General features: G+C 51.5%; 1 protein-coding gene across 1 annotated transcript in view; it reads right to left on the bottom strand.

Annotated features, from left to right (window-relative positions):
• The window catches only part of LOC124010595 (protein diaphanous homolog 1-like), a 195,305-nt gene that overhangs the window by 107,934 nt on the left and 60,391 nt on the right, over positions 1–26,980 (bottom strand). Inside the window, 6 exon segments of the mRNA XM_046323243.1 lie at positions 5,604–5,612; positions 5,941–6,055; positions 15,064–15,348; positions 15,350–15,739; positions 21,021–21,200; positions 24,678–24,742. Of these exon segments, the coding sequence (XP_046179199.1) occupies positions 5,604–5,612; positions 5,941–6,055; positions 15,064–15,348; positions 15,350–15,739; positions 21,021–21,200; positions 24,678–24,742 (1,044 nt within the window).

The raw sequence follows: 26,980 nt of genomic DNA, 5'->3' as shown, positions 1-26,980 counted from the left end.
TCCTCCTCCCCATGCCCATCCATTCCCCTCCTCCTGCCCATCCATTCTCCTCCCCATGCCCATCCCTCCTCCCCTGCCCATCCATTTTCCTCCTCCTGCCCATCCATTTCTCCTCCCCATGCCCATCCATTCCTGCTCCCCATGCCCATCCATTCCCCCTCCTCCCCATGCCCATTCCCCTCCCCATGCCCATCCATTCCCCCTCCCCATGCCCATCCATTCCCCTCCCCATGCCCATCCATTCCCCCTCCCCATCCATTTCTCCTCCCCATGCCCATCCATTCCTCCTCCCCATGCCATCCATTCCTCCTCCCCATGCCCATCCGTTCCCCTTCCCCCATCCATTCCTCCTCCCCATCCATTCCTCCTCCCCATGCCCATCCGTTCCCCATGCCCATCCATTCCCCATGCCCATCCATTCCTCTCCCCATGCCCATCATTCATTCATTTCTCCTCCCCATGCCCATCCATTCATCCCCATGCCCATCCGTTCCCCATGCCCATCCATTCCTCCTCCCCATCCATTCCACCTCCCCATCCATTCCTCCTCCCCCTCCCCATCCATTCCTCCTTCCCCTCCCCATCCATTCCCCCTCCCCATCCATTCCCCCTCCCCATCCATTCCCCTCCCCATCCATTTCTCCTCCCCATGCCCATCCATTTCTCCTCCCCATGCCCATCCATTCCCCCTCCCCATCCATTCCTCCTCCCCATGCCCATCCATTCCCCCTCCCCATCCATTTCCTCCCCCCCTCCCCTCCCCATCCATTCATTCATTTCTCCTCCCCATGCCCATCCATTCATTCCTCCTCCCCATGCCCATCCATTCCTCCTCATCCATTCCTCCTCCCCTCCCCATCCATTCATCCATTTTCCTCCCCATGCCCATCCATTCATTCCTCCTCCCCATGCCCATCCATTCTCCTCCCCATGCCCATCCATTCCCCTCCCCCATTCCCCATCCATTCCCCCCCCTCCCCATCCATTCCCTCCCCATCCATTCCCCTCCCCATCCATTCCTCCTCCTCCCCATCCATTCCTCCTCCCCTCCCCATCCATTTCTCCTCCCCCCATTCCCCCTCCCCATCCATTCCCCCTCCCCATCCATTTCTCCTCCCCATGCCCATCCATTTCTCCTCCCCATGCCCATCCATTCCCCCTCCCCATCCATTTCTCCTCCCCATGCCCATCCATTCCTCCTCCCCATCCATTTCTCCTCCCCATCCATTTCTCCTCCCCATCCCCATTTCTCCTCCCCATGCCCATCCATTCCCCCTCCCCATCCATTTCTCCTCCCCATGCCCATCCATTCCCCTCCCCATCCATTCCCCCTCCCCATCCATTTCTCCTCCCCATCCATTTCTCCTCCCCATGCCCATCCATTCCCCCTCCCCATCCATTTCTCCTCCCCCTCCCCATCCATTTCTCCTCCCCATGCCCATCCATTCCCCCTCCCCATCCATTTCTCCCTCCCCATCCATTTCTCCTCCCCCCCATCCATTTCCCCTCCCCATCCATTTCTCCTCCCCATCCATTTCTCCTCCCCATGCCCATCCATTTCTCCTCCCCATGCCCATCCATTTCTCCTCCCCATGCCCATCCATTTCTCCTCCCCATGCATTCCCCCTCCCCATGCATTCCCCCTCCCCATCCATTCCTCCTCCCCATGCCCATCCATTCCCCCTCCATCCATTCCTCTTCCCCATGCCCATCCATTCCTCCTCCCCATGCCCATCCATTCCCCTCCCCATGGTCATCCATTCCCCCTCCCCATCCATCCATTCCCCCTCCCCATCCATTCCCCCTCCCCCTCCCCATGCATTCCCCCTCCCCATCCATTCCCCCTCCCCATCCATTCCCCCTCCCCATGCCCATCCATTCTCCCCTCCATCCATTCCTCTTCCCCATGCCCATCCATTCCTCCTCCCCATGCCCATCCATTCCCCCTCCCCATGGTCATCCATTCCCCTCCCCATCCATTCCCCCTCCCCATGCATTCCCCCTCCCCATCCATTCCTCCTCCCCATGCCCATCCATTCCCCCTCCATCCATTCCTCTTCCCCATGACCATCCATTCCTCCTCCCCATGCCCATCCATTCCCCTCCCCATGCCCATCCATTCCTCCTCCCCATGCCCATCCATTCCCCCTCCCCATGCCCATCCATTCCTCCTCCCCATCCCCATCCATTCCTCCTCCCCATGCCCATCCATTCCTCCTCCCCATGCCCATCCATTCCTCCTCCCCATGCCCATCCATTCCTCCTCCCCATGCCCATCCATTCCCCTCCCCCTGCCCATCCATTTCTCCTCCCCATGCCCATCCACTCCTCCTGCCCATCCATTTCTCCTCCTCCTGCCCATCCATTTCTCCTCCCCATGCCCATCCATTCCTCCTCCCCATGCCCATCCATTTCTCCTCCCCATGCCCATCCATTTCTCCTCCCCATGCCCATCCATTCCTCCTCCCCATGCCCATCCATTCCTCCTCCCCATGCCCATCCGTTCCCCATGCCCATCCATTCCCCCTGCCCATGCCCATCCATTCCCCCTCCCCATGCCCATCCATTCCCCCTCCCCATCCATTTCTCCTCCCCATGCCCATCCATTCCTCCTCCCCATGCCATCCATTCATCCTCCCCATGCCCATCCGTTCCCCTTCCCCCATCCATTCCTCCTGCCCATCCATTCCTCCTCCCCATGCCCATCCATTCCCCATGCCCATCCGTTCCCCATGCCCATCCATTCCCCATGCCCATCCGTTCCCCATGCCCATCCATTTCCCCCTCCCCATGCCCATCCATTCCTCCTCCCCATGCCCATCCATTCCTCCTCCCCATGCCCATCCATTCCTCCTCCCCATGCCCATCCGTTCCCCTTCCCCCATCCATTCCTCCTCCCCATGCCCATCCATCCCCCTCCCCATCCATTCCCCCTCCCCTCCCCATCCATTCATTCATTTCTCCTCCCCATGCCCATCCATTCATTCCTCCTCCCCATGCCCATCCATTCCTCCTCATCCATTCCTCCTCCCCTCCCCATCCATTCATTCATTCCTCCTCCCCATGCCCATCCATTCCCCCTCCCCATGCCCATCCATTCCCCCTCCCCCATGCCCATCCATTCCCCCTCCCCATCCATTCCCCCTCCCCTCCCCATCCATTCCGCCTCCCCATCCATTCCATCCCCATCCATTCCTCCTCCCCCTCCCCATCCATTCCTCCTTCCCCTCCCCATCCATTCCTCCTCCCCTCCCCATCCATTCCCCCTCCCCATCCATTTCTCCTCCCCATCCATTCCCCCTCCCCATCCATTTCTCCTCCCCATGCCCATCCATTTCTCCTCCCCATGCCCATCCATTCCCCCTCCCCATCCATTTCTCCTCCCCATGCCCATCCATTCCCCTCCCCATCCATTCTCCTCCCCATCCATTTCTCCTCCCCATGCCCATCCATTCCCCCTCCCCATCCATTTCTCCTCCCCATGCCCATCCATTCCCCCTCCCCATCCATTCCCCTCCCCATCCATTCCCCTCCCCATCCATTTCTCCTCCCCATCCATTTCTCCTCCCCATGCCCATCCATTTCTCCTCCCCATCCATTTCTCCTCCCCATGCCCATCCATTTCTCCTCCCCATCCATTTCTCCTCCATGCCCATCCATTTCTCCTCCCCATGCATTTCTCCTCCCCATCCCCATGCATTTCTCCTCCCCATCCCCATCCATTTCTCCTCCCCATCCATTTCTCCTCCCCATCCATTTCTCCTCCCCATCCATTTCTCCTCCCCATCCATTTCTCCTCCCCATCCATTTCTCCTCCCCATCCATTCCCCCTCCCCATGCCCATCCATTTCTCCTCCCCATCCATTCCCCCTCCCCATGCCCATCCATTTCTCCTCCCCATGCCCATCCATTTCTCCTCCCCATGCCCATCCATTTCTCCTCCCCATGCCCATCCATTCCTCCTCATCCATTCCTCCTCCCCCTCCCCATCCATTCATTCATTCCTCCTCCCCATGCCCATCCATTCCCCCTCCCCATGCCCATCCATTCCCCCTCCCCATGCCCATCCATTCCCCCTCCCCATCCATTCCCCCTCCGCCTCCCCATCCATTCCGCCTCCCCATCCATTCCACCTCCCCATCCATTCCTCCTCCCCTCCCCATCCATTTTCTTCCCCTCCCCATCCATTCCTCCTCCCCTCCCCATCCATTTCTCCTCCCCATCCATTCCCCCTCCCCATCCATTTCTCCTCCCCATGCCCATCCATTTCTCCTCCCCATGCCCATCCATTCCCCCTCCCCATCCATTTCTCCTCCCCATGCCCATCCATTCCCTCCCCATCCATTCTCCTCCCCATCCATTTCTCCTCCCCATGCCCATCCATTCCCCCTCCCCATCCATTTCTCCTCCCCATGCCCATCCATTCCCCCTCCCCATCCATTCCCCCTCCCCATCCATTCCCCCTCCCCATCCATTTCTCCTCCCCATCCATTTCTCCTCCCCATGCCCATCCATTTCTCCTCCCCATCCATTTCTCCTCCCCATGCCCATCCATTTCTCCTCCCCATCCATTTCTCCTCCATGCCCATCCATTTCTCCTCCCCATGCATTTCTCCTCCCCATCCCCATGCATTTCTCCTCCCCATCCCCATCCATTTCTCCTCCCCATCCATTTCTCCTCCCCATCCATTTCTCCTCCCCATCCATTTCTCCTCCCCATCCATTTCTCCTCCCCATCCATTTCTCCTCCCCATCCATTTCTCCTCCCCATCCATTTCTCCTCCCCATGCCCATCCATTTCTCCTCCCCATGCCCATCCATTTCTCCTCCCCATGCCCATCCATTTCTCCTCCCCATGCCCATCCATTTCTCCTCCCCATGCCCATCCATTTCTCCTCCCCATGCCCATCCATTTCTCCTCCCCCCCATCCATTTCTCCTCCCCATCCATTTCTCCTCCCCATCCCCATCCCCATCCATTTCTCCTCCCCCCATTTCTCCTCCCCATCCATTTCTCCTCCCCATCCATTTTCCTCCCCTCCATTTCTCCTCCCCATCCCCATCCATTTCTCCTCCCCATCCCCATCCATTTCTCCTCCCCATCCCCATCCATTTCTCCTCCCCATCCCCATCCATTTCTCCTCCCCATCCCCATCCATTTCTCCTCCCCATCCCCATCCATTTCCTCCCCATCCCCATCCATTTCCTCCCCATCCCCATCCATCCCCATCCATTTCTCCTCCCCATCCATTTCTCCTCCCCATCCATTTCTCCTCCCCATCCATTTCTCCTCCCCATCCATTTCTCCTCCCCATGCCCATCCCATTTCTCCTCCCCCCCCTCCCCATCCATCCATTTCTCCTCCCCATGCCCATCCATTTCTCCTCCCCATGCCCATCCATTTCTCCTCCCCATGCCCATCCATTTCTCCTCCCCATCCCCATCCATTTCTCCTCCCCATCCCCATCCATTTCTCCTCCCCATCCATCCCTCTAATCCCAATCCATGTAACCCAGTGCATACTCTGCCTCTCAGAATGAGACAACAAGGACAAAACAACACACACACTAGCCTTTGTACCCAACATCATTTGTGTGTTCTTACCTTTGGAGGCTGTGGGATGGATGGAATGGACATAGAGAGAGAAAAAGAAAGGGAGAGAGAGATGGAGCAGGAGACAAATTCATCATCATTAGTAAGTCAACTTTACTGAGACAAATGCACTGCTGTCAGGCAGGGATACACGAGCCAGAACACACATACCTGCATAAACACACATGCAAGGGGTGACACGCATACCTGCATAAACACACATGCAAGGGGTGACACGCATACCTGCATAAACACACATGCAAGGGGTGACACACATGCCTGCATAAACACACATGCAAGGGGTGACACACATGCCTGCATAAACACACATGCAAGGGGTGACACTCACTCTTGGTCTGAGAGGAGAAGGCCAAGGTGAGTTTGGCGAAGAGCTCGTTGTTCTCATAGCGATCCTCTTTGGTCTTAGTCCAGAAACTGTTTTCAGATAGATCCTCATATCCAATCTGTTACACAGAGAGAGAGAGAGGGGAGAAAGAGATCAATGCCTCACAAATCCTTTCAACAACCACCATATGCAATTTAGCAAAAAAACATTCATCCATAAATCAAGCAATTAAGTGGGAGAAGGACAAAGAAAGAGCAGGAGGACCAGGGTGCTGAAAGAGAGGATGGAGAGAGACACGGAGGAGGAGGAGAGAAGGACAAAGAAAGAGCAGGAGGACCAGGGCGCTGAAAGAGAGGATGGAGAGAGACACGGAGGAGGAGGAGAGAAGGACAAAGAAAGAGCAGGAGGACCAGGGCGCTGAAAGAGAGGATGGAGAGAGACACGGAGGAGGAGAGAAGGACAAAGAAAGAGCAGGAGGACCAGGGCGCTGAAAGAGAGGATGGAGAGAGACACGGAGGAGGAGAGAAGGACAGAGAAAGAGCAGGAGGACCAGGGCGCTGAAAGAGAGGATGGAGAGAGACACAGAGGAGGAGAGAAGGACAAAGAAAGAGCAGGAGGACCAGGGCGCTGAAAGAGGATGGAGAGAGACACGGAGGAGGAGAGAAGGACAAAGAAAGAACAGGAGGACCAGGGCGCTGAAAGAGAGGATGGAGAGAGACACGGAGGAGGAGAGAAGGACAGAGAAAGCGCAGGAGGACCAGGGCGCTGAAAGAGGATGGAGACACACGGAGGAGGAGAGAATGACAAAGAAAGAACAGGAGGACCAGGGCGCTGAAAGAGAGGATGGAGAGAGACACGGAGGAGGAGGAAAGAAGGACAGAGAAAAAGCAGGAGGACCAGGGCGCTGAAAGAGAGGATGGAGACACACGGAGGAGGAGAAAAGGACAAAGAAAGAACAAGAGGACCAGGGCGCTGAAAGAGAGGATGGAGAGAGACACGGAGGAGGAGGAAAGAAGGACAGAGAAAGAGCAGGAGGACCAGGGCGCTGAAAGAGAGGATGGAGACACACGGAGGAGGAGAAAAGGACAAAGAAAGAACAAGAGGACCAGGGTGCTGAAAGAGAGGATGGAGAGAGACACGGAGGAGGAGGAAAGACAGAAGGACAGGAGGACCAAAGAGCAGGAGGACCAGGGCGCTGAAAGAGAGGATGGAGAGAGACACGGAGGAGGAGAAAAGGACAAAGAAAGAACAAGAGGACCAGGGCGCTGAAAGAGAGGATGGAGAGAGACACGGAGGAGGAGGAGAGAAGGACAAAGAAAGAACAAGAGGACCAGGGCGCTGAAAGAGAGGATGGAGAGAGACACGGAGGGGGCGCTGAAAGAGAGGATGGAGAGAGACACGGAGGAGGAGGAAAGAAGGACAGAGAAAGAGCAGGATGACCAGGGCGCTGAAAGAGGATGGAGACACACGGAGGAGGAGAGGAGCAATCTAGTCATTTCCCTACTCCTCATTCTCCTTCAGAGAGAGAGTGAGGATTCCATTTGCTTTATCCTCCTCTTCTCCCCCCCCATTATCCTCCCCTCCCCGTTATCCCCTTCTCTCCCCCTTATCCTCCCCTCCCCGTTATCCCCTCCCACAAAGAGACACACAGAGAGACACAGCGACACACAGAGAGACACAGCGACACACAGAGAGACAAAGAGACACACAGAGAGACAAAGAGACACACAGAGAGACAAAGAGACACAGAGAGACAAAGAGACACACAGAGAGACAAAGAGACACAGAGAGACAAAGAGACACAGAGAGAGAAAGAGACACAGAGAGAGAAAGAGACACAGAGAGAAAGAGACACAGAGAGAGAAAGAGACACAGAGAGAAAGAGACACAGAGAGAGAGAAAAGAGACACAGAGAACATTATAAAATCACAGAGACACAGAGAAAAAAAACAGAGAGAGAAAGAGACAAGAGAAAGAGACACAGAGAGAAAGAGACACAGAGAGAGAGGTAAAACATACAACATTATAAAATCCATGAACACAAAAAACAAGTGTACGGCTAAAATAGGCAAAAAACACAAATTTCTTCCCACAAGGCCATGGGGTGAGACAGGGATGCAGCTTAAGCCCCACCCTCTTCAACATATATATCAGCGAGTTGGCGCGGGCACTAGAAAAGTCTGCAGCACCCAGCCTCACCCTACAGAATCTGAAGTCAAATGTCTACTGCTGATGATCTGGTGCTTCTGTCCCCAACCAAGGAGGGCCTACAGCAACACCTAGATCTTCTGCACAGATTCTGTCAGACCTGGGCCCTGACAGTACATCTCAGTAAGACAAAAAATAATGGTGTTCCAAAAAAGGTCCAGTCGCCAGGACCACAAATACAAATTCCATCTAGACACTGTTGCCCTAGAGCACACAAAAACCTATACATACCTCGGCCTAAACATCAGCGCCACAGGTAACTTCCACAAAGCTGTGAACGATCTGAGAGACCAGGCAAGAGGGCATTCTATGCCATCAAAAGGAACATAACATTCAACATACCAATTAGGATCTGGCTAAAAATACTTGCATCAGTCATAGATCGCATTGCCCTTTATGGTTGTGAGGTCTGGGGTCCGCTCACCAACCAAGAACTCACAAAATGGGAAAAACATCAAAATGATACTCTGCACGCAGAATTCTGCAAAAATATCCTCCGTGTACAACGTAGAACACCAAATAATGCACACAGAGGAGAATTAAGCAGATACCCGCTAATTATCCAAATCCAGAAAAGAGCCGTTAAATTATAGCACTACCTAAAAGGAAGCGATTCCCATACCTTCCATAACAAAGCCATCACCTACAGAGAGATGAACCTGGAGAAGAGTCCCCTAAGAAAGCTGGTCCTGGGGCTCTGTTCACAAACACAAACAGACCCCACAGAGCCCCAGGATAGGGACACAATTAGACCCAACCAAATGAGAAAACAAAAAGATAATTCTTTCCAATGTGTCAACTAATTAACAAAAAAAACAGAGCAAACTAGACTGCTATTTGGCCCTAAACAGAGAGTACACAGCAGCAGAATGCCTGACCACTGTGACTGACCCAAACTTAAGGAAAGCTTTGACCACGTACAGACTCCGTGATGTCATGAAATTGGACACCGCGAGCACCATCCCCCTCTGTCTCCTACACCCAGGTCGCTGTGGTCAGAGAGGTCGAAAATTCCTGGATGAGATTATCTCCTCATTGCCACAGTATATAGAGAGAGTGAGTTTCATAGAGAGAACAAAGGAATTTCTTCCACCTCACAGAACTGGAGAACCAAATTACATTTATGTTCTGGAGAAGGTATAAAAGATTGGTGAAGAATCCAGCTACGAACTGATCCGTTTTGGTACAATTTGGTGAAACTCATGGGAGACAATACGGCCACATTACCATAACACTGTTTACACAATAGCCTCAGTTATGAGGTTTACATCTAATCGTTGTGTAAGATGAATGAGTGAGGATGATACTGTTTGTGAAATTGTGTACTGTGATTTTGGACTGTTTAATGAAGGAAACTCCAATTCCCTTTGGAGTTTACCTAAATAAGGGGACCACCCATGAGCACAGTTATGGTCTGGCGTCATCGCAATTGTAAATGAGAACTTATTCTCAACTTGCCTACCCGATTAAATAAAGGTGAAATAAATAAATGGGACAGGCCCTTTTCTGCTCTTCCGAATAAAACACCCACCTAGGTTTTCTATCACCAGACCAGTTTACCTCGATAACGAGAGGGCCAAGGTTTGAGAGGAGACCGAGCTTACCTCAATTACGAGATGGCTAAAGGTTGCAGATGAGCTAACCACGAGAGGGCCAAGGTTTGAGTAGATGGCTGAATCTTTTAACCATACCACGTGGTTAAACTCTTAGACTATTGATACCGACAGAATAAGAACAAGTCTTCGATATTAATTACTAGTCTGCAGCTAGGAATTCGGTATCATTGAATGCGAAGACCGACAACCCCCGAAACATCAAACCTATGACGACATGAATGAATGTCACTCTGAACTATGCATTCTAACCACGACAGAGAGAGCGAGAGAGGACAAACTCTCCAACAGAAACAAACTTTTCAACAGAGATCCCAACGACACAATGAGCGTAAATATATATTGATTGCAATTATTCCCGAATGAGTGGGTGTTCATGTGCAAAGGATTAGCATTTCAATTGTTATAATTATCAACTATCTGTAGTGACTTCTCAGCTGACCCCCAATCCCCTTTTGTCTAACAAGCCGCCATGCCGGTTTAGCCCACTAGGGCACACCCACTATCATTTATTTGTAACCATATATACTGTTTGTTATGCATTTCTGTGAATTCGTTAGTAAATAAATTATTTTAAGACAATTGACGTATGGATGACTCGAAGTGAAGACTGGGTTTGTGCAGACGTTTGGAATGAGACTAACTAGAGGTAAATAATAATTCATTAATTAGAAGACTAATTGATCAGATATTAAAATATCTGAAAGTTATATTCTGAAAATTATAACTGTAATCTGAATATTTTCCTTGGTGCCCCTTCCTAGTTAATTACAGTTACATGATTAATCAGTTTAATTGCGTAATAATAATTAGAGTCATTTGATAAATAAATAAGTCAGTTTTAATGATGCCAAAGACATGACAGTGAGCATAGCCTTGCTATTGAGAAAGGCCAACGTAGGCAGACATGGCTCTCAAGAGAAGACAGGCTATGTGCACACTGCCCACAAAATGAGGTGGAAACTGAGCTGCACTTCCTAACCTCCTGCCCAATGTATGACCATAGAGACACATATTTCCCTCAGATTACACAGATCCAAAGAATTTGAAAAACAAACCCAATTTTAATACACTCCCATATCTACTGGGTGAAATACCAAAGTGTGCCATCACAGCAACAAGATTTGTGACCTGTTGCTAGAGGTCGACGGATTAATTAGGGCCGATTTCAAGTTTTCATAACAATCGGAAATCGGTATTTTTGGGCGCCGATTTGCCGATTTTAAAAAATAATTGTAAAAAAAAAAAACTTTTATACCTTTATTTAACCTTTATTTAACTAGGCAAGTCAGCTAAGAACACATTCTTATTTTCAATGACAGCCTAGGAACTGTGGGTTAACTGCCTCGTTCAGGGGCAGAATGACAGATTTTCACCTTGTCGGCTCGGGGGATCCAATCTTGCTACCTTACAGTTAACTAGTCCAACGCAATAACGACCTGCCTCTCTCTCATTGCACTCCAAAAGGAGACTGACTGCCTGTTACACGAATGGAGTAAGCCAAGGTAAGTTGCTAGCTAGCATTAAACGTTTCTCATAAAAAACAATCAATCATAATCACTAGTTCACTACACATGGTTGATGATATTACTAGATATTATCTAGCATGTCCTGCATTGCATATAATCTGACTGAGCATACAAGCATACAAGTATCTAAGTATCTGACTGAGCGGTGGTAGGCAGAAGCAGGCGCGCAAACATTCATTCAAACAGCACTTGCGTGCGTTTTCCAGCAGCTCTTCGTTGTGCGTCAAGCATTGCGCTGTTTATGACTTCAAGCCTATCAACTCCCGAGATGAGGCTGGTGTAACCGAAGTGAAATGGCTAGCTAGTTAGCGTGCGCTAATAGCGTTTCAAACTTCACTCGCTCTGAGCCTTGGGGTGGTTGTTTCCCTTGCTCTGCATGGGTAACGCTGCTTCGATGGTGGCTGTTGTCGTTGTGTTGCTGGTTCGAGGAGAGGGACGGAAGCTATACTGTTACACTGGCAATACTAAAGTGCCTATAAGAACATCCAATAGTCAAAGGTTAATGAAATACAAATGGTATAGAGGGAAATAGTCCTATAATTCCTATAATAACTACAACCTAAAACTTCTTACCTGGGAATATTGAAGACTCATGTTAAAAGGAACCACCAGCTTTCATATGTTTTCATGTTCTGAGCAAGGAACTGAAATGTTAGCTTTCTTACATAGCACATACTGTACTTTTACTTTCTACTCCAACACTTTGTTTTTGCATTATTTAAACCAAATTGAACATATTTCATTATTTAGTTGAGGCTAAATTGATTGTATTTATTTATTATATCAAGTTAAGATAAGTGTTAATTCAGTATTGTTCGAATTGTCATAATAACAAATACATTATTATTATTATTTTTATTTATTTATTCGTCCGATTAGTCGGTATCGGCTTTTTTGGTCCTCCAATAATTGGTATCGCCGTTGAAAAATCATAATCGGTCTACCTCTACCTGTTGCTACAAGAAAAGGTCAACCAGTGAAGAACAAACACCCTCGTAAATACAACCCATATGTATGCCAATTTATTTTCCCTTTTGTACATCGTTACAACACTATATATAAATATGACATTTGAAATGTCTTCATTCTTTTGAAACTTCTGTATGTGTAACGTTTACTGTTCGTTTTTATTGTTTATTTCATATTTGTATATTATCTACTTCACTTGCTTTGGCAATGTTCACATATGTTCCACATGCCAATAAAGCCCCTTGAATTGAAATGAGACAGACAGAAAGACACACAGAGAGAGAAAATAGAGCACAACAACGAGACCGAGAACAAGACTGAGAAAACAAACAAACAATCTATGAAGAGAGACCGAGAGAAACGCCGGCCGAGAGAGAGACGCCGGCCGAGAGAGAGACGCCGGCCGAGAGAGAGACGCCGGCCGAGAGAGAGACGCCGGCCGAGAGAGAGACAGAAGAGAGAAAATGGAGAGAAAGAAAAGATGAGGGAGGCTGGCCAGGAGACGTGTGCAGCCTGAGGGAGGCTGGACAGGAGACGTGTGCAGCCTGAGGGCCCCTGGCAGTCCATCAGTGCTGAGCTCAGCCAACGCACCCGTGAGGTCATCACCTTGCCACCCTGCCTGCAGCATCAAGCGGTGTGTGTGTGTGGACAGCAGAGCAGGAAAAGGGTCAGGGGCCAGAGTGGGCTGACGGTGGCATTGTTTCACTGGGCCGAGTAACGAGGGATAGGAGGAGGAGGAAAAGGAGAAGAGAAGTGCAGATGGCGCTGCTGCAGTGCCCCAGAAGCGAGGGATGAGGGGTGTGATGGGGGGTAATTTGTGAGGTTGTTATTGGCCTTGAGCAGTATTGGAGTGGAGTGATGGGTAGAGGTGAGAGGTCAACCTGCAGTGCCTACAGAAAGTATTCACACCCCTTAACTTATTCCACAATTTGCTGTGATACAGCCTGAACTCAAAATGGATGAAATAAATGTTCTCTCTCACCCATCTACTCACAATAACCCATAACGACAAAGTGAAAACATGTTTTTAGAAATGTACTAAATGTATTGAAAATGGACATCTAATTTACATAAGTATTCACACCCCTGAGTCAATGCTTTGTAGAAGCACCTTTTTTAGGGATTACAGCTGTTAGTCTTCTGGGTAAATATCTCAGAACCTTCCACATCTGGATTGTATAACATTTGTCAAACTGGTTGTTGATCATTGCTCGACAACCATCAGGTCTTGCCATAGGTTTTCAAGCAGATTTGAATCAAAACTTAAATATGTAACAACTTCTTGGAAAGCTACTCCAGTGTAGATTATGTTTTGAGTTATTGTCCTGGTGAAAGTATTGTCCTGGTGGGAAATCGACTGAACCAGGTTTTCCTGTAGGATTTTGCCTATGCTTAGCTCCATTCTGTTTATTTTTATTCTGAAAAACTCCGCAGTCCTTACCAATTATAAGCATACCCTTAACATGATACAGCCACTAGTATATCCTTGAAAATATGGAGTGGTACTCAGGGTAGCCTAGTGGTTAGAGCGTTGGAATAGTAACCGGAAGGTTGCAAGTTCAAATCCCCAAGCTGACAAGGTACAAATCTGTCGTTCTGCCCCTGAACAAGCAGTTAACCCACTGTTCCTAGGTCGTCATTGAAAATAAGAATTTGTTCTTAACTGACTTGCCTTGTTAAATAAAGGATAAATAAAATTGTTGTATTGGATTTGTCCCAAACATAACTTTTTAGTCAGGACAAAAAGTGAATTGCTTTTCCACTTTTTCCACTATTATTGTAGTGCCTTGTTGCAAACAGGATGCAAATGATGGAATAATTATATTCTGTACAGGCTTCCTTTTCACTCAGTCAATCAGGTTAGTATTGTGGAGTAACTACAATGTTGTTGATCCATCCTCAGTTCTCCTATCCATATATTTATATGAATATATTCTTATTCCATCCCTTTAGACTTGTGTGTATTAGGTAGTTGTTGTGGAATTGTTAGATTACTTGTTTGATATTACTGCACGGTCGAAACAAGAAACACAAGCATTTCACTACACTCGCATTAACATCTGCTAACCATGTTACCAATGATTTAATCACAGCCATTCAGCTCAGAGAGAAACTTCACATATGGGAAGGGGGAAAGAATGTGATACAAGGGCTGGAGAAATAAAATGCTAATTTAAATTACAAAAGAATGCTGTCCTTTCTTGAAGCTATTTAATTATCTTTCACCAGCACAGTTAAAAGAAGCATCTTATTAAAAAAGACATTTCTGTGACATCCTCGTCAAAGGGCTCTCACCAACCCGCCGAACGAACAAAGAGAACAGAGATTTGGGGAGAGCGAGGGAGAAAGAACGAGAGACTAAACACAGATGATCTCTGCTGAAGCTATTAAACAGTAGCTTTAGGCTAAAGAGAGACAGGGCCATTCTGATGTTTTAACCATCGCAGAGGAGAGGGAGGAGGAGAACATGGAACAGAGACACTCCAGTCCACACACACACACACACACACACACACACACACACACACACACACACACACACACACACACTCATGAAAGAACAGAGGCAGACATTCACACACAGTCATATACACTCACGGGCTAAGTATTCTCACACACACACACACACGGTCAAGAGCTTTGCAGTTGTTATTCCAGACTCTAATTGGGCACACTAATAAAGGACAGAACACACACACACACTCCTACCAACTTTTAGTGCAGTTTTAGAAGAGACACTGACAATCACATCTTTCCTCATGTTCTAACCATCTAACATATGCACAACCACACACTCCCATCCTCACCTTGCTCCAGTTGGCTCTCTTCAGCTGCACCTCAGGCTTGTACTCCTTCTTGGGTGCCAGGCCGAAGGGCAGAGGGGGTGGCACAGAGGCGCCCCAGCCCCCCATTCCAGGTGGTGGCGGGGGCATACCGGCCATCCCTGGTGGAGGAGGGGGCGGCGGGGGCATACCGGCCATCCCAGGGAGAGGAGGGGGCATACCGGCCATCCCGGGGAGAGGAGGGGGCGGCGGGGGCATACCGGCCATCCCAGGGAGAGGAGGGGGCGGGGGGGCAGGCCGGCCATCCCAGGGGGCAGGCCGGCATCCCAGGGAGAGGAGGGGGCGGCGGGGGCATGCCGGCCATCCCAGGGAGAGGGGGCGGCGGCGGGGGCATACCGGCCATCCCAGGGAGAGGGGGCGGCGGGGGCATACCGGCCATCCCAGGGAGAGGAGGGGGCGGCGGGGGACCGGGTATACCTGGTAATGGCGGGGGAGGTGGGGGACTGGGCATACCCAGGAGGGGAGGAGAGAGGCCTGCTTGGCCGGGTAGGGGTGGAGGGGGAAGGGGCATGCCAGTTTGTCCCAGGAGGGGAGGAGGGAGGCCTGCTTGGCCTGGTAGAGGAGGAGCAGGACCACTTGGGACATGGACGATGACCACTCTAGCCTTGGCCTCCTTCAGATCCTTATTGAGCTTCTCTATCTGGAGTGAGACGGGAGAGAGCGAGCGAGAGAGAGACGGGAGAGAGCGAGCGAGAGAGAGACGGGAGAGAGCGAGCGAGAGAGAGACGGGAGAGAGCGAGCGAGAGAGAGACGGGAGAGAGCGAGCGAGAGAGAGACGGGAGAGAGCGAGCGAGAGAGAGACGGGAGAGAGCGAGCGAGAGAGAGACGGGAGAGAGCGAGCGAGAGAGAGACGGGAGAGAGCGAGCGAGAGAGAGCGAGATTGAGAGCGAGAGTGAGAGACGAGAGAGAGAGCGAGAGTGAGAGACGCGAGAGAGAGACGAGAGAGAGACGCGAGAGAGAGACGCGAGAGAGAGACGCGAGAGAGAGACGCGAGAGAGAGACGCGAGAGAGAGACGCGAGAGAGAGACGCGAGAGAGAGACGCGAGAGAGAGCGAGACGCGAGAGAGAGCGAGACGCGAGAGAGAGCGAGACGCGAGAGAGAGCGAGACGGGAGAGAGAGCGAGACGGGAGAGAGAGCGAGACGGGAGAGAGAGCGAGACGGGAGAGAGAGCGAGACGGGAGAGAGAGCGAGACGGGAGAGAGAGCGAGACGGGAGAGAGAGCGAGACGGGAGAGAGAGCGAGACGGGAGAGAGAGCGAGACGGGGGAGAGCGAGCGAGACGGGAGAGAGCGAGCGAGACGGGAGAGAGCGAGCGAGCGAGACGGGAGAGAGCGAGCGAGCGAGACGGGAGAGAGCGAGCGAGCGAGACGGGAGAGAGCGAGCGAGCGAGACGGGAGAGAGCGAGCGAGCGAGACGGGAGAGAGCGAGCGAGCGAGACGGGAGAGAGCGAGCGAGCGAGACGGGAGAGAGCGAGCGAGCGAGACGGGAGAGAGCGAGCGAGAGACGGGAGAGAGCGAGCGAGCGAGCGAGACGGGAGAGAGCGAGCGAGCGAGAGACGGGAGAGAGCGAGCGAGAGAGAGACGGGAGAGAGCGAGCGAGCGAGAGACGGGAGAGAGCGCGAGCGAGACGGGAGAGAGCGAGCGAGAGACGGGAGAGCGCGAGCGAGACGGGAGCGAGCGAGCGAGACGGGAGCGAGCGAGCGAGACGGGAGAGAGCGAGCGAGCGAGACGGGAGAGAGCGAGCGAGCGAGACGGGAGAGAGCGAGCGAGAGACGGAGAGAGCGAGCGAGAGAGAGACGGGAGAGACGGAGAGCGAGCGAGAGACGGGAGAGAGCGAGCGAGCGAGAGACGGGAGAGAGCGAGCGAGACGGGAGAGAGCGAGCGAGAGACGGGAGAGAGCGAGCGAGCGAGACGGGAGCGAGCGAGCGAGACGGGAGAGCGCGAGCGAGCGAGACGGGAGAGAGCGAGCGAGCGAGACGGGAGAGAGCGAGCGAGCGAGCGAGACGGGAGAGAGCGAGCGAGAGAGAGACGGAGAGAGCGAGCGAGCGAGACGGGGAGGAGAGCGAGCGAGACGGGAGAGAGCGAGCGAGAGACGGGAGCGGGAGACGGGAGCGAGCGAGCGAGACGGGAGAGAGCGAGCGAGCGAGACGGGAGAGAGCGAGCGAGCGAGACGGGAGAGAGCGAGCGAGCGAGACGGGAGAGAGCGAGCGAGCGAGACGGGAGAGAGCGAGCGAGCGAGACGGGAGAGAGCGAGCGAGACGAGACGGGAGAGAGCGAGCGAGACGGGAGAGAGCGAGCGAGCGAGACGGGAGAGAGCGAGCGAGCGAGAGACGGGAGAGAGAGCGAGAGAGAGACGGGAGAGAGCGAGCGAGACGGGAGAGAGCGAGGGAGAGAGCGAGCGAGAGAGAGAGAGCGAGAGAGAGACGGGAGAGAGCGAGCGAGCGAGACGGGAGAGAGCGAGCGAGAGAGCGAGAGCGAGACGGGAGAGAGAGCGAGCGAGAGACGAGAGAGAGCGAGCGAGCGAGACGGGAGAGAGACGAGAGAGCGAGACGGGAGAGAGCGAGCGAGAGAGACGGGAGAGAGAGAGAGCGAGACGGGAGAGAGCGAGAGCGAGAGACGGGAGAGAGCGAGCGAGAGGGAGCGAGCGAGACGAGCGAGACGAGAGAGACGAGAGAGAGAGAGCGAGACGAGAGAGAGCGAGAGCGAGAGAGAGCGAGCGAGACGAGAGAGAGCGAGCGAGACGAGAGAGAGCGAGCGAGACGAGAGAGAGCGAGCGAGACGAGAGAGAGCGAGCGAGACGAGAGAGAGCGAGCGAGACGAGAGAGAGCGAGCGAGACGAGAGAGCGAGCGAGCGAGACGAGAGAGAGCGAGCGAGAGAGCGAGACGAGAGCGAGACGAGAGAGAGCGAGCGAGCGAGACGAGAGAGAGCGAGACGAGAGAGAGAGCGAGACGAGAGAGAGCGAGACGAGAGAGAGCGAGCGAGACGAGAGAGAGCGAGCGAGACGAGAGAGAGCGAGCGAGAGCGAGCGAGAGAGAGAGCGAGCGAGAGCGAGAGAGAGCGAGACGAGAGAGAGAGCGAGACGAATGAGACCGAGCGAGACGAGAGAGAGCACGAGACGAGAAATTATTCATATAAAAACAATGAGACGAGTCTATTGAAGAGCGAGCGAGACGAGAGAAGAGCCTGAAAAATTATGCTAATACACCGAGAGAGACTTCCTTCTCTGTATTTCTAGTGTGTGTGTGAGTGTGTGAGAGAGCGAGACGAGAGAGAGCGAGACGAGAGAGAGCGAGTGTGTGTTCTACATATGAAGACTCTCTGGATCGGGCTGAGAGAGAGGACGGGGGTGAGATCTGTCGAGACGAGAGGGTTTTGAGTGTTGACGTTGGGACAGCCAGCGTGAGAGACCATGAGATGATTCTGCTGGCCTCAGCCGAAGACCTGCCAAGGTCTGTGTGGAGCCATAAGACACATAGTTAAGCGGACACACACACACGATGAGTGGGAAGACTGTTTTGGCCTGTGTTTCAGATGGAGATGCTCAGTGAGTCACTATGAGGAGGGTCAGCTGGACTAACACCAGGACACTGAGAGACTCTCCTCCTCCCTCTGTGTCAGGAGTGGACCACTTCTTATGAGACTCCTATTGGTCAAGGGAGACGTTCTTATTGGAGAGTAATACAACTCTGAGCTCTGGGGACACGCTATCTTTAGATGAATGCACTAAGTGGCTCCGGATAGAGAGAGCTGTTAATTGACTGAAGTTCTCTCTGAATTGACGAGAGCTCCATTAGCCCTGGTTCTCTGTCTCCCTCTCCTGCTTCTCAGACGAAGAGAGCCAGCTCATGGACGAGAGAAGACTTGTTGATCTGAGAGCTCCTTTTCAGCAGCCAGCTCATGGACTCTGTGGTCATAGTCTCCTTCCATTTTCTTCAGCTCTAGAGCTCATGGCGAGCTCTGCATCCAGCTACAGGAGAGAGACGACAGTCAGCTCTGATCCAGCAGGAGAGAAGTGACACAGTCAGCTCTGCATCCAGACGAGGAGAGAAGACACACAGACGAGAGAGAGCTCTGCATCCAGCTACAGGAGAGAAGAGACACAGTCAGCTCTGCATCCAGACAGGAGAGAGACACACAGTCAGCTCTGAGCTACAGAGAGAGAGCACACAGTCAGCTCTGCATCCAGCTACAGGAGAGAAGAGACACAGTCAGCTCTGCATCCAGCTACAGAGAGAAGGCACACAGTCAGCTCTGCATCCAGCTACAGGAGAAGACACACAGTCAGCTCTGCATCCAGCTACAGGAGAAGACACACAGTCAGCTCTGCATCCAGCTACAGGAGAGAAGAGACACAGTCAGCTCTGCATCCAGCTACAGGAGAGAAGACACAGTCAGCTCTGCATCCAGCTACAGGAGAGAGCACACAGTCAGCTCTGCATCCAGCTACAGGAGAGAAGCACACAGTCAGCTCTGCATCCAGCTACAGGAGAGAAGAGACACAGTCAGCTCTGCATCCAGCTACAGGAGAGAAGAGACACAGTCAGCTCTGCATCCAGCTACAGGAGAGAAGCACACAGTCAGCTCTGCATCCAGCTACAGGAGAGAAGAGACACAGTCAGCTCTGCATCCAGCTACAGGAGACGAGACACAGTCAGCTCTGCATCCAGCTACAGGAGAGAAGAGCTCTGCATCCAGCTACAGGAGAGAAGAGACACAGTCAGCATCAGCTACGAGAGAGAGCAGTCAGCTCTGCATCCAGCTACAGGAGAGAGACACAGTCAGCTCTGCATCCAGCTACAGGGAGAAGCACACAGTCAGCTCTGCATCCAGGGAGAGAAGCGAGACGTCAGGATCCAGCTACAGGAGAGAGAGAAAGATGGGGAGAGAGCGAGAGAAAGATGGGGAGAGAGTTGTTTCTGTTAATGGTCATCCCATTTCAACTACTACTATTATTATCACTGTTGGCCCCACCATTGTTAAATTATTCATATAAAAACAATGTAAGTAATTTAACTTGCCTCATCAATAAAGTCTATTGAATTTAATTTAAATTGAGAAAGAGATTTCAACAGAGAAGATTTCAAGCCTGAAAAATTATGCTAATACACCATGAGAGAAGACTTCCTTCTCTGTATTTCTAGAAGACACACAGTCAGCTCTGCATGTGTGTGAAGACACACAGTGCTCTGTCCAGTGTGTGTGTGTGTGCTCTGCATGTACAGGTGTGTGTGTGTGTGCATCCAGCTACAGGTGTGAAGACACACAGTGCTCTGCATCCAGTATAGGTGTGAAGACACACAGTCAGCTCTGTGCTACAGGAGTGTGTGTGTCAGCTGTGCATCCAGCTACAGGAGATGAAGACTCTCTGGATCGCTACAGAGGCTGAGTCTCAAATGGAGGAGGGGGCACAAGTGCTCTGCATCGAGGAGGGTTTTGATGTGTGTGTTGACGTTGGGACAGCCAGTTGGACGTGAGAGACCATGAGATGATTCTGCTGGCCTCAGCCTGTTGGGGAAGTGACCTGCCAAGGTCTGTGTGGAGCCATAAGACACATAGTTAAGCGGACACACACACACACACACAATGATGTGGGAAGACTGTTTTGGCCTGTGTTTCAGATGGTACATGCTCAGTGTGTCACTATGAGGCAGGGTCCAGCTGGACTAACACCAGGACACTGACAGGTACACCTCTCCTCCTCCCTCTGTGTCAGGTGAGTGGACCACTTCTTATGAGCTCCTATTACTTTCCCCTTTACTCCTATTGGTCAAGGGGAGCTCTCTACTCGGTTCTTATTGGTAGAGTAATACAACTCTGAGCTCTGGGGTTTCACATCGCTATCTTTAGATGAATGCACTAAGTGGCTCCGGATAAGCGTGTCTGTTAATTGACTGAAGGGTTCTCTCTGTGGGAGTGTGTACCTCTTCATTGAGCGTGTTGATCTGCTCCATTAGGCCCTGGTTCTCTGTCTCCCTCTCCTGCTTCTCAGATCCCAGAGTCTCCTTTTCAGCAGCCAGCTCATGGACTCTGTGCTCATAGTCTCCTTCCATTTTCTTCAGCTCTACCTGCAGCTCATGGCGTGCTGTCAGCTCTGCATCCAGCTACAGGAGAGAAGGCACACAGTCAGCTCTGCATCCAGCTACAGGAGAGAAGGCACACAGTCAGCTCTGCATCCAGCTACAGGAGAGAAGAAACACAGTCAGCTCTGCATCCAGCTACAGGAGAGAAGAGACACAGTCAGCTCTGCATCCAGCTACAGGAGAGAAGACACACAGTCAGCTCTGCATCCAGCTACAGGAGAGAAGGCACACAGTCAGCTCTGCATCCAGCTACAGGAGAGAAGGCACACAGTCAGCTCTGCATCCAGCTACAGGAGAGAAGACACACAGTCAGCTCTGCATCCAGCTACAGGAGAGAAGAGACACAGTCAGCTCTGCATCCAGCTACAGGAGAGAAGACACACAGTCAGCTCTGCATCCAGCTACAGGAGAGAAGACACACAGTCAGCTCTGCATCCAGCTACAGGAGAGAAGAGACACAGTCAGCTCTGCATCCAGCTACAGGAGAGAAGACACACAGTCAGCTCTGCATCCAGCTACAGGAGAGAAGGCACACAGTCAGCTCTGCATCCAGCTACAGGAGAGAAGAGACACAGTCAGCTCTGCATCCAGCTACAGGAGAGAAGAGACACAGTCAGCTCTGCATCCAGCTACAGGAGAGAAGAGACACAGTCAGCTCTGCATCCAGCTACAGGAGAGAAGACACACAGTCAGCTCTGCATCCAGCTACAGGAGAGAAGAGACACAGTCAGCTCTGCATCCAGCTACAGGAGAGAAGAGACACAGTCAGCTCTGCATCCAGCTACAGGAGAGAAGGCACACAGTCAGCTCTGCATCCAGCTACAGGAGAGAAGACACACAGTCAGCTCTGCATCCAGCTACAGGAGAGAAGAGACACAGTCAGCTCTGCATCCAGCTACAGGAGAGAAGAGACACAGTCAGCTCTGCATCCAGCTACAGGAGAGAAGAGACACAGTCAGCTCTGCATCCAGCTACAGGAGAGAAGAGACACAGTCAGCTCTGCATCCAGCTACAGGAGAGAAGGCACACAGTCAGCTCTGCATCCAGCTACAGGAGAGAAGACACACAGTCAGCTCTGCATCCAGCTACAGGAGAGAAGGCACACAGTCAGCTCTGCATCCAGCTACAGGAGAGAAGACACACAGTCAGCTCTGCATCCAGCTACAGGAGAGAAGAGACACAGTCAGCTCTGCATCCAGCTACAGGAGAGAAGAGACACAGTCAGCTCTGCATCCAGCTACAGGAGAGAAGAGACACAGTCAGCTCTGCATCCAGCTACAGGAGAGAAGAGACACAGTCAGCTCTGCATCCAGCTACAGGAGAGAAGAGACAAAATCAGCTCTGCATCCAGCTACAGGAGAGAAGAGACACAGTCAGCTCTGCATCCAGCTACAGGAGAGAAGAGACACAGTCAGCTCTGCATCCAGCTACAGGAGAGAAGAGACACAGTCAGCTCTGCATCCAGCTACAGGAGAGAAGACACACAGTCAGCTCTGCATCCAGCTACAGGAGAGAAGAGACACAGTCAGCTCTGCATCCAGCTACAGGAGAAGAGCACACAGTCAGCTCTGCATCCAGCTACAGGAGAGAAGGCACACAGTCAGCTCTGCATCCAGCTACAGGAGAGAAGGAACACAGTCAGCTCTGCATCCAGCTACAGGAGAGAAGACACACAGTCAGCTCTGCATCCAGCTACAGGAGAGAAGAGACACAGTCAGCTCTGCATCCAGCTACAGGAGAGAAGAGACACAGTCAGCTCTGCATCCAGCTACAGGAGAGAAGAGACACAGTCAGCTCTGCATCCAGCTACAGGAGAGAAGAGACACAGTCAGCTCTGCATCCAGCTACAGGAGAGAAGAGACACAGTCAGCTCTGCATCCAGCTACAGGAGAGAAGAGACACAGTCAGCTCTGCATCCAGCTACAGGAGAGAAGAGACACAGTCAGCTCTGCATCCAGCTACAGGAGAGAAGAGACACAGTCAGCTCTGCATCCAGCTACAGGAGAGAAGAGACACAGTCAGCTCTGCATCCAGCTACAGGAGAGAAGAGACACAGTCAGCTCTGCATCCAGCTACAGGAGAGAAGAGACACAGTCAGCTCTGCATCCAGCTACAGGAGAGAAGAGACACAGTCAGCTCTGCATCCAGCTACAGGAGAGAAGAGACACAGTCAGCTCTGCATCCAGCTACAGGAGAGAAGAGACACAGTCAGCTCTGCATCCAGCTACAGGAGAGAAGAGACACAGTCAGCTCTGCATCCAGCTACAGGAGAGAAGAGACAAAATCAGCTCTGCATCCAGCTACAGGAGAGAAGAGACACAGTCAGCTCTGCATCCAGCTACAGGAGAGAAGAGACACAGTCAGCTCTGCATCCAGCTACAGGAGAGAAGACACACAGTCAGCTCTGCATCCAGCTACAGGAGAGAAGACACACAGTCAGCTCTGCATCCAGCTACAGGAGAGAAGACACACAGTCAGCTCTGCATCCAGCTACAGGAGAGAAGAGACACAGTCAGCTCTGCATCCAGCTACAGGAGAGAAGACACACAGTCAGCTCTGCATCCAGCTACAGGAGAGAAGACACACAGTCAGCTCTGCATCCAGCTACAGGAGAGAAGACACACAGTCAGCTCTGCATCCAGCTACAGGAGAGAAGACACACAGTCAGCTCTGCATCCAGCTACAGGAGAGAAGACACACAGTCAGCTCTGCATCCAGCTACAGGAGAGAAGACACACAGTCAGCTCTGCATCCAGCTACAGGAGAGAAGTGACACAGTCAGCTCTGCATCCAGCTACAGGAGAGAAGAGACACAGTCATCTCTGCTCCAGCTACAGGAGAAAAGGCACACAGTCAGCTCTAAATCTAGCTACAGGAGAGAAAACACATTGTCAGCAAGGTACTTTACCCTAATTACTCCAGGGTCACCATTGACAATGGCAGACCCTGCCTCCACTCTCCATTCATTACGACAAAGAGTTAGATAGAAACTGTATATAAAGGGTTAAAAGCACTCTGGGCTCAGAATCCAGTTATTGAATGAGAGAACAGGGTTAAAAACAGACACAGCTTAGTGTCCAGCTACACTGGAGAGAACACACGCTCCCACACACGGTCCCACATGCTCCCACACACACGGTCCCACATGCTCCCACACACACGGTCCCCCACCGTGTGTGTGTGTGTGAGTTGCAGAGACTGATTGTGATTGTCCATATTTCCAGAGAATGGGTATGTTTACGTGAGTTTTCATGTAATGGGACAGAATGTTTGCAATTATCCTGTCAGACTCATAATGGGGGGGGAAACCCCATGATAGCAACCCCCCCGCAACCACAGCACTTAGCACTCAACTAGTGTGTGTGTACTCCATCAGTAAGCCGTCAGGCGTGTGTACTCATTCTCTCATTCGTCTCTTTCTCATTTAGACTGCTAGTTGGGTGTCAGGGAGAAGTGAGCACAGAGAATATCGTCCGTCCGTCTGTGTGTGTGTGTCACCTTCTTCTCCAACTCTATGGCCTTGGCCTGACTGGACTCCACCTTGGTCTTGTCCACCATGTTGTCTGTGGAGAGACAGAGAGGGATGAAGAGAAGAGGACAGAGACAGAGAGCCACCCAGAGAGAGAGAGAGAGAGAGAGAGAGAGAGCCACCCAGAGAGAGAGAGAGAGAGACACAGAGAGAGCCACCCAGAGAGAGAGAGAGCCAGAGAGACAGAGAGAGCCAGAGAGAGAGAGAGAGAGAGAGAGCCACCCAGAGAGAGAGAGAGAGAGAGACACAGAGAGAGACACCCAGAGAGAGAGAGAGAGAGAGACACAGAGAGAGACACCCAGAGAGAGAGAGAGAGAGAGACACAGAGAGAGACACCCAGAGAGAGAGAGAGAGAGAGACACAGAGAGAGACACCCAGAGAGAGAGAGAGAGAGAGAGAGACACAGAGAGAGACACCCAGAGAGAGAGAGAGAGAGAGACACAGAGAGAGACACCCAGAGAGAGAGAGAGAGAGAGACACAGAGAGAGACAGAGAGAGAGAGAGAGAGAGAGACACAGAGAGAGAGAGAGAGAGAGAGAGAGAGAGACAGAGAGAGAGAGAGAGAGAGAGAGAGAGAGAGAGAGAGAGAGAGAGAGAGAGAGAGAGAGAGAGAGAGAGAGAGAGAGAGAGAGAGAGAGAGAGAGAGATACCCAGAGAGAGAGAGAGAGATACCCAGAGAGAGAGAGAGAGACACCCAGAGAGAGAGACACCCAGAGAGAGAGACACCCAGAGAGAGAGACACCCAGAGAGAGAGAGACACCCAGAGAGAGAGAGAGACCCAGAGAGAGAGAGAGACCCAGAGAGAGAGAGAGACCCAGAGAGAGAGAGAGACCCAGAGAGAGACCCAGAGAGAGAGAGAGACCCAGAGAGAGAGAGAGACACCCAGAGAGAGAGAGACACCCAGAGAGAGAGAGAGCGAGAGAGAGACACCCAGAGAGAGAGAGACACCCAGAGAGAGAGAGACACCCAGAGAGAGAGAGAGACACCCAGAGAGAGAGAGAGAGACGTCAACAGTAAACTTGGGAAAATCCTCTGCATTATCATTAACAGCAGATTCGTACATTTCCTCAATGAAAACAATGTACTGAGCAAATGTCAAATTGGCTTTTTACCAAATTACTGTACAACAGACCATGTATTCACCCTGCACACCCTAATTGACAACCAAACAAACCAAAACAAAGGCAAAGTCTTCTCATACTTTGTTGATTTCAAAAAAGCCTTCGACTCAATTTGGCATGAGGGTCTGCTATACAAACTGATGGAAAGTGGTGTTGGGGGTAAAACATACGACATTATAAAATCCATGTTCACAAACAACAAGTGTGCGGTTAAAATTGGCAAAAAACACACATTTCTTCACACAGGGTCGTGGGGTGAGACAGGGATGCAGCTTAAGCCCCACCCTCTTCAACATATATATCAACGAATTGGCGCGAGCACTAGAAAAGTCTGCAGCACCCGGCCTCACCCTACTAGAATCCGAAGTCAAATGCCTGCTGTTTGCTGATGATCTGGTGCTTCTGTCACCAACCAAGGAGGGCCTACAGCAGCACCTAGATATTATGCACAGATTCTGTCAGACCTGGGCCCTAACAGTAAATCTCAGTAAGACAAAAAATAATGGTGTTCCAAAAAAGGTACAGTCACCAGGACCACAAATACAAATTCCATCTAGACACTGTTGCCCTAGAGCACACAAAAAAAACTATACATACCTTGGCCTAAACATCAGCGCCACAGGTAACTTCCACAAAGCTGTGAACGATCTGAGAGACAAGGCAAGAAGGGCATTCTATGCCATCAAAAGGAACATAAATTTCAACATACCAATTAGGATTTGGCTAAAAAATACTTGAATCAGTCATAGAGCCCATTGCCATTTATGGTTGTGAGGTCTGGGATCCGCTCACCAACCAAGACTTCACAAAATGGGACAAACACCAAATTGAGACTCTGCACGCAGAATTCTGCAAAAATATCTTCCGTGTACAACGTAGAACACCAAATAATGCATGCAGAGCAGAATTAGGCCGATACCCACTAATTATCCAAATCCAGAAAAGAGCCGTTAAATTCTATAACCACTTAAAAGGAAGCGATTCCCAAACCTTCCACAACAAAGCCATCACCTACAGAGAGATGAACCTGGAGAAGAGTCCCCTAAGCAAGCTGGTCCTGGGGCTCTGTTCACAAACACACCCTACAGAGCCCCAGGACAGCAGCACAATTAGACCCAACCAAATCATGAGAAAACAAAAAAACAGAGCAA

Source organism: Oncorhynchus gorbuscha, linkage group LG23 (assembly GCF_021184085.1).
Source record: "Oncorhynchus gorbuscha isolate QuinsamMale2020 ecotype Even-year linkage group LG23, OgorEven_v1.0, whole genome shotgun sequence".
Lineage (NCBI taxonomy): Eukaryota > Metazoa > Chordata > Actinopteri > Salmoniformes > Salmonidae > Oncorhynchus > Oncorhynchus gorbuscha.
Note: the sequence above shows the minus strand (reverse complement) of the source record. Positions and strands in the feature narration are given on the sequence as shown.